The 8706-nt window shown below is 43.3% G+C and overlaps 1 protein-coding gene across 1 annotated transcript in view; it reads left to right on the forward strand.

Annotated features, from left to right (window-relative positions):
• Window positions 1-8160, forward strand: part of LOC308588311 (uncharacterized protein) — a 185902-nt gene extending 177742 nt beyond the window's left edge. Inside the window, exons 3-5 of the mRNA XM_081196785.1 lie at window positions 5383-5517; window positions 6982-7116; window positions 8033-8160. Of these exons, the coding sequence (XP_081052911.1) occupies window positions 5383-5517; window positions 6982-7116; window positions 8033-8037 (275 nt within the window). The 3' untranslated portion in view covers window positions 8038-8160. The remainder of the gene's footprint in view (window positions 1-5382; window positions 5518-6981; window positions 7117-8032) is intronic.
• Window positions 8161-8706: the final 546 nt, after the last annotated feature.

An 8706-nucleotide genomic window follows, 5' to 3' on the forward strand; every position in this document is an offset into this window, starting at 1 on the left:
CTGATATCCAAAGAAGAGGGAGCAAGCTTGTTTGCTGCTGCTCCAGAGGTGGGGACCTGAAGCAATGGATTCAAATGGCCAGAAAGGAGATTCTGACTCAATATTAGGGAGAAGTTTTTGGTGGTCAGAGCTGTTTGACATTTTAGGGGTGCCAGGACATCTCTTAGGCTGGCCACTGAGGACTGTGTTGGTGTCTTTGTGATAGATAGTTTCATCTTCCCATAGGATCTGGTTGAGCAGAAGGTGGAAAGGCTCACAGCAATAGCCTTCCAGTAGATACTGAACTGGGGGACGCTGGTGGCACTGTGGTCTAAACCACTGAGCCTTGGGCTTGCTGATCAAAAGGTCGGTGGTTTGAATCCCCACGACGGGGTGAGCTCCCGTTGCTCGGTCCCTGCTCATGCCAACCTTTTTTTTTTATATATAATTTTTTTTATTGATTTTACAAATTTTTTAAAACAATACAAACATATAAAAAGACATACACACATGTATAGTTTCATAACCTTCTTTTCATGAACCATGTTTCTCAGACTTCCCCATACCTCCCCTTTCTGCATCCCAATGTCCAAAAGTTATTAGCAACTCTAAATATTTCTGTCAGTCCTCTGTCCTCTTAATCTTTCTTTTAGTCTAATCTTATATCGCTGTAACCCTTTCTTACTCAAAACCTTGACATTCTAACATTCAACAAGTTTATAGTAGTCCTTAAGGTAAATTTTAAATTTCTTCCAATCTTCTTCCGCCGTTTCCTTTCCCTGGTCGCGAATTCTGCCAGTCATCTCGGCTAATGTCATATAGTCCATCACTTTCATCTGCCATTCTTCCAGGGTGGGTAGATCTCGTGTCTTCTAATACTTTGCGATGAGTATTCTTGCTGCTGTTGTGGCATACATAAAGAAAGTTCTATCCTTCTTTGACACCAATTGGCTGACGATGCCCAAGAGAAAGGCCTCTGGTTTTTTGGGGAAAGTGCATTTAAGTACCTTTTTCATTTCATTATATATCATTTCCCAGAAAGCCTTAATCTTCGGGCACGTCCACCACAGGTGATAGAAAGTACCTTCAGTTTCTTTACATTTCCAACACTTATTATCAGGCAAATGATAAATTTTTGCTAGCTTGACTGGGGTCATGAACCACCTGTAGATCATTTTCATAATATTTTCCTTTAAGGCATTACATGCCGTGAATTTAATACCGGTGTTCCACAACCATTCCCAGTCAGCAAACATAATATTATGCCCAACATCCTGTGCCCACTTAATCATAACCGATTTAACTGTTTCGTCTTGTGTGTTCCATTTCAGCAGCAAATTATACATTCTTGACAAATTCTTAGTATTGGGTTCTAGCAGTTCAGTTTCTAATTTTGATTTTTCCACCTGAAAGCCAATTTTCCTGTCCTGTTTAAAAACCTCCATTATTTGAAAATACTGAAGCCAGTCTTGTAATTTAGGTTTCAGTTTCTCATGACTCTGTAATTTCAATTTATCTCCATCCTGTTCCAAAATTTCCCAATACTTTGGCCATCCGGCCTCCATATTGAGTTTCTTCAGTGCCTTAGCCTCCAAGGGTGACAACCATCTAGGGGTTTTGTTTTCCAACATATCTTTGTATCTTATCCAAACATTAAACAATGCTTTTCTGACAATATGGTTTTTGAAGGCCCTATGCACCTTGATTTTGTCATACCATAAATATGCATGCCAACCAAATGCATTATTAAACCCTTCCAAATCCAACATGTCTGTGTTCTCGAGGAGCATCCAGTCTTTCAGCCAACAAAACGCAGCTGCTTCATAGTACAATTTTAGATCCGGCAGGGCAAACCCCCCTCTTTCTTTGGCATCTGTCAATATGTTAAATTTAATTCTGGGCTTTTTGCCCTGCCAGACAAATTTCGAAATATCTTTCTGCCACCTCTTGAAACAGTCCATCTTGTCAAGAATCTGTAAGGTTTGAAACAAAAATAACATTCTAGGCAATACATTCATCTTAATAACTGCAATTCGGCCTAACATTGACAATTTCAAATTTGACCATATTTCTAGATCTTTTTTAATTTCCAACCAACATTTTTCATAGTTGTCCTTATACAAATTCAAATTTTTAGATGTCAAATAAACCCCTAAGTATTTCACCTTCTTAACCACTGTCAAACCTGTCTCTTCTTGAAATTTCTCCTTCTCCATGACTGTTAAATTTTTTTCTAAAACTTTCGTTTTTTGTTTGTTCAGTTTGAATCCAGCTACCTGGCCAAATTGTTGAATTATCTCCAACACCCTTTTCGTACTAGTCTTTGGCTCTTGTAGGGTCAATACTAAGTCATCTGCAAATGCCCTTAACTTATAATGTTTAACTCCGACCTGTACACCTTTAACCTGCTGGTCGTTTCTAATCATATTCAGCAACACCTCCAGGACAGAAATAAAAAGCAAAGGGGAAATTGGGCATCCCTGTCGTGTTCCTTTTTCTATTTTAAGTTCCTCAGTTATCACATTATTTACAATCAACTTGGCTTTTTGTTCAGAATATATCGCACCCATACCATTCTCAAATCCTTGGCCTACCCCCATCCCATGAAGATTCTTTTTCATAAAACTCCAAGAAATGTTGTCAAAGGCTTTCTCCGCGTCCACAAAGATCAGCACTGCTTTAGTATTTATTTTCACCTCTAGCAATTCTAAAATGTCTATTATATTCCTTACATTGTCTGATAGGTGCCTTTTTGGGAGAAAGCCTGCTTGGTCCTTATGAATCTTCTCCATCAACACTCTTTTAAATCTTTTTGCCAAAATGTCTGCAAAAATTTTGTAATCCACATTAAGTAGTGATATTGGGCGGTAGTTCTTAAGTTGAGTCTTTTCAGTCTCTGTCTTTGGTATGAGTGAAATATACGCTTCTTTCCACGATTCCGGTGCCTTTTTCCCCTCTAAAATCTCATTGCAGACTTCCTTTAACGGATAAACCAACCACTCCTTCAAAGATTTATAATATCTGGAAGTCAGTCCATCTGGCCCTGGAGATTTGCCCAATTGCATGTCTTGAATGGCACCCTCTATCTCTTGTTCTGTTATTCTCTGGTTTAAGTCCACCTTGCTTTGATGAGAGATTTTCTGTAATCCATGTTTATTAAGGAATTTATCTATATCCTCTTCGTTTTGTGGTCCTTGAGAATAAAGTTTTTTGAAATAGCTCAAAAAGCAGTTTCTAATCTCATTGGGCTTAGATATATTCTTCCCATCCACTTCTAGGCTTGTAACTGTATTTAGTTTCTGCCTTTTCTTCAATTGCCATGCCAGAAGTTTACCACATTTATCTGCCAATTCAAATGTCTTTTGTTTCATTTGCTTTATCTTCCATTCAATCTCTTGATTCATCAATTCCATATATTGTGTTTGATATAACTTGATCTCTCTCAAAATCTCCTGGGACTTCGGTTTTTATCTTAATTTTTTCTCTCCTTCTCTTATCTTTTCCAAAATCTTTTCCTTCTTCTCATTCTGCTTTCTCTTCTTGATTGAATTTTGTTGAATCAGAAATCCTTGCATCACAGCTTTACTTGCGTCCCATATCACTCTTTTTTTCCACATCGGCCTTTAGGTTTATTTCAAAATAGTCCTTTAAAGTTTTTTGGGCCTTCATGTGAATCTCTTTATCTCTAAACAGGGTGTCGTTCATCCTCCATCTGAATTGACCAGTTGTTGTAAGTTTCATTTCCATCTTCAAGGCGTTATGGTCGGAGCAGGTTTTTGGGCAGATTTCTATTTTCTTGATCTTTGGAGCCATCCCACTAGTAATCCAAATTTGGTCGATTCTGGTCCAGGTCATCATTGCTTGGGAGAAAAAGGTTCCCTCTCTCTCCAGAGGGTTCCTTGTTCTCCATATGTCTATTAGGTCCATATTTTCTGTCATCTCAAAAAAGGTTTTCGGAAGTCTCCCTTCCTTGGAGATTGTCAGTCTTTGTGCTTTGTCCATATTTGTAGAGACTACGCCATTCATGTCTCCCATGATTATCATATTATAATCCAAATAGTCCGTCAAAATTTCATGGAGTTTCTTGAAAAATTCCGCTTTGCCTTCATTTGGTGCGTAAATTCCAACTATTAAATATTTTTCTCCTTGCACTTGTATTTCCACTGCCAGGTATCTTCCTTGTTCGTCTTTAAACATCATTTTTGGGGCCCATTTTTCTTTTACATAAATCACGACTCCTCTTTTTTTAACTTTATCCGATGAGATAAATTCTTGTCCTAATCTTTTATTTATAAGTAGTTTCCTGTGTACTCTGGTTATATGAGTTTCTTGTAAACAAATCAAATCCAATTGTTCCCTTTTCAAAATATGAAATACTTGGCGTCTCTTCAAAGGCATATTCAGCCCATTACAATTCCAACTAAGGAATTGCAGGGCCATCTTGTTATTTTTCTGTTACTCCTCCAACCGCTACAAGTTGTTGCTCTTCCTCTGATGGTGCTGGGTCAAGTCTGTACGATAGGTTAAGAATGTCTAGTGCTCTCCTTTGTTCTGCAATTGGATCCACAGTTACCTTCTGTAAGTCCTCTTGATTTCTTTCCAGGAATCTTTCTTTGTCTTGTATTGTCTTTATTTTCACCTTCTTTCCCTTATAGTCAAAAGACAGTCCTTGTGGGTACTCCCACCTAAAAGGGATGGTGTTCTTCTTCAGCAAATAAACCAAGTCCTTATAGAAGGCTCTCAGCTCCAAGATATGTTTAGGAATATCTTTAAAAATCTGTATAGGTGAATTTTCAATTTGCAAGGCCCTTCCGTAATGTAATTTTAGTATTTTGTCTCTTTCTTCCTTCGATCTAAGGGTAATCAAGCAGTCCCTCGGGGTCTTTCTGTTCTGTCTTCTGCCCAGGCTGTTGTTATTTTTATTTCTTCATCCTCCAGGTCTTCCCAGAAATCAGCAAACTCTCGTTGCTCATGCCAACCTAGCAGTTCAAAAGCACATCAAAGTGCAAGTAGATAAATAGGTAGCGCTCTGGCAGGAAGGTAAACGGCGTTTCCAAGTGCTGTTCTGGTTCGCCAGAAGCCGCTTAGTCATGCTGGCCACATGACCCAGAAGCTGTACGCCAGCTACCTCGGCCAATAACGTGAGATGAGCGCCGCAACCCCAGAGTCGTTCGCACCTGGACATGACTGTCCGGGGTCCTCTCTCTCTAGATACCGAACCCCCATGAGATCTTGGGATGGGGGGCTGAGTGGGGCTGCCCTGGATTCTCACAGAGGCTTGTGCTTGTTCTGGCCTGAGATCTGTATTCCGGGGGGTAGACGCTCGGCTCACGGGCTTCATTGCTTGTGGAAAAGAAAACTTAAACAGCATTGTGGTGTGGGAGTCATCTTTCTCTCCTACAGTGCGTCCTGGACAGTGTCCTCCGATTAAAGGCCCTGGCACATGTGCAATCTCCTGTCAGAGTGATGAGTCTTGTGGCCCTGGGAGCAAGTGTTGTAGTACTGGCTGTGGATTTGCATGCAAAAGAGTCCTTGAAGGTGAGAGAAGCCAGCAGGTGCCAAGCCCATCGCTCTCTCCAGGAGAGCAGTAGCAGGAAGACACTCAGGGCCAGCAGCTTGGCGTGTTGGAAGGGAGCAGTGAGTCCTCTCATTGGCCATGGGTGATGGAAGGTGGGAGGTTTGTTTCTCACCAAATGATTGGCTGGTATAGCAGCGGCCCATTTGGCCTCCTATCATGGGTTCTCCATGGTCTAGAAAGTTCCTTTTCAAAAAAAGGTCAGAGAACCTTTTGGCCACAGGGCCAGGTATTTCTCTCTCCATGATCCCAAGGGCCAATGGTGACTTGTGGGTGGAAGAAACCGCCTGCTCAATCATCCCACTGTCACAGTGACATCAGGCAGATTGGGGCCTCGTGTCAATCATGCAGCACGTCCACGGCAACCGGCTGGGAAAGGTCTGCTTCCACCTGCCCTGCACCTCCCGTTAGATTTGGCACCAAGGGCAGGGCAGGTGGGCAGGAAAAATGGGGAGGCCGAGGTGCCTGGAGGCCCTCCACTCCTGTTTTAAATGAGAGTCAGGGTTACAGGAGAACATAGGCCCCAGTGGGCATTGTTAGAATCAGGATAGAATCCAGCCCACCGGGGAACAGAGCCCCCTGAGCAAAATGCAGGCCAGGCTTGTATTTCTGTCCACAACCACTTGTGTCGAGGCCCCCAACCCCATACCACTCTATCTTCTTGCGGTTCCTGCATTGCTCACTTTTGGATTAGATGACCTTTGGAGTCCCTTCTAACTCTACAATTTTATCATACCTTATTACACCAATAAATTATAGAAACATTCATTCTGTTTCTCCACAAAGATTATCCCTTGTCTGCCCTCTTTAAAACATTTGTTAGCTTGATCATGCATGCAGTATTCCATACCTTTATATTTTAATCTTCCAAAGTCCAAATTCTCATTTCCACCCCATGGATGATGGCCCAGGGGTTGTACCCCTGTTCACTTCACTTACCAACTTGCCCCCACCCAACCCCCATCCTCTTATCCAACTGCCCTCCCCTGATATTTCACCAAACCTTACACCTTGCACCGTGACACCTCACCATTACCTGTCCCCTTAGACCTCAGCAGAGCTCACTAGACCACCCATACTTCCCTTAGGCACCACTGCCCTATCCTTAGAAGTATTCCGGCAGGTCCTGCTTGCGCTGTTGGCCCACCAGCATCTTTCTCTCCCCCCCCCCCATCTCGCTTGCCAGCACTGCTGTCATGGCCCAGCAGCTCTCAGAAGTTATCACACTGTAGTTCACAGCATTACCTGTTGGCAGCCAAGCAAAGTGCAGCGTGATGACAACCTTGCCTTTTTATTCTATATCAAGATACTTCATTCTTTCAAAGTGCTGTGTGGAGTTTCCATTTTCATTCCACTGCTTGCTACCCGTTGAAAACCAAATCCCCAGTAGAGCATCTCAGTATGGGTGTCACCTTTTTCTCTTCCAGTGCACCCTGGACGGTGTCCCCGGCGCACTGGACCTGGGCTCTGCGCGAAATTCTGTCAGGGTGATGCCTCTTGCTCACCTGAGCAGAAGTGTTGCAGCAATGGCTGTGGCCACAAATGCATGAGAGCCATTAAAGGTAAGAGAAGCCAGGGGGCCAAGCCAGTCACTCACAGCAAGGCCCCCAGAAGAGCTGTGGCAGGAAGGGAGTTAGGCCAGGAGCTTGATGTGTTAGAAGGGAGAGGCAACCCTCTTGGTGGGTAAGGAGGATGGAAGGTGGAAGTGATTATTCTCCACCAAATGATTAGATCAGCGATTCCCAAAGGTTTTCAGTCGTGGAGCACTTCTCAGGAGAGAAATTTTCATGGAGCACAGTTGCCTCCCTGATGCCAAATACACATATTTATTTATTTTTATTTCCAATCTCTTTGCGGAGCCCTTGGAGATGCTTCACGGGGCACCAAGCGCTCCGTGGAGCCCAGTTTAGGAACCGCTGAGTTAGATGGTATAGCAGCTGCACACTTTGCCACCTCTCTTGGGTTCCGCAAGGGCCAGGGGCTTGTTGTTTTATTTAAATTCTGTAAATGACAGCTGGGGAGACGAGCTAATGGTGACGATGAGCATCAGGTGGCCTGGGAAGCATGGCTAATTAGAGTGCTGATAAAGCTCATGCCTGTGTCCACAATCGCTTGGTTATAATCCGCCGCACAATATAGCACAATGATTTTGTGTTGATGGTTTCCATGGCTGGTTAGCAACCAACAGGCATCTGGGATGAGTGACCTGCATTGTTAAACTATGGCATTCGTTCCCCGAAGAAGTAATGATGGCCACCAACTTGGATGGCTTTGGAAGAGGGTTAGACAAAGGATGCTTTACTAAATGTGCCACTGGCCTGATCTAGGGGCTCTTAGGTTCTTCTGGGGCCTCCAGAGGCAGCCTATCCAGAGGTTCTTGGGGACACCTGACTGCTTTGAGAGCAGCATGCTGGGCCAGATGGGTCACTGGTCTGATCCTGCTGCCAGGCTCTTCTGACGCTTTCTCTTCTGTCCTAGGGTAACTTGGACTCCAGAGTGGATGAGCCCCTCCGTGAGACTCCTCACCTTGAACAGGCACCGCAGCCGACTTCTCTCTGGCTTCCTTGGGAGCAGAAGACTGTGCAGTGGCCTGAAACCCAAGGCTCACCCAATAAAATGATATGAGTTTCCCATGAACCTTGGTCTCTGCCATCAAGTTACTGGGGAGAGAAAGGAGAGGTTACTGGTCTGCTGTGAATGTATAGCAGTGTGTAAACAGGATGGCCTGCTGGTCTCTGGGGAAACTGGTTCAACTGGAAGGACTTACCTTTGGAGAAGCCATGCTGGTTCTGCTCCACCAAGCTTGTTCTTCTATAGGCTTGTTCATTCTATCTTTAATATTGCTCTGAAACACATGTTAAGGTAATCAACCCGTAATTTCCCAGATTCCCCCTGGCTCTTTTTTTAAAAAAAAATAAATAGCATGACATGTCCAGTTAAGGTCCAGAGGCTAATCTTAGGGACAAGTTACATATATATATACTTATGGCTTCACATTTGCATTCTTTAAGTACTCCAGTGCCGGGATTTGACAGGGGAAGTGCCAGGTATTGTTTCTCTGGGCTGAGCTTGCTGTCTGGGTAATTGGTCCCGCCCACTCACATTTCAAATCATTTTTATTGATTTTCCAATAAAAAACATCCAATTAAATA

The sequence above is a fragment of the Podarcis bocagei genome, assembly GCF_964188305.1.
Source record: "Podarcis bocagei genome assembly, chromosome: 5".
Classification (NCBI taxonomy): Eukaryota; Metazoa; Chordata; class Lepidosauria; order Squamata; family Lacertidae; genus Podarcis; species Podarcis bocagei.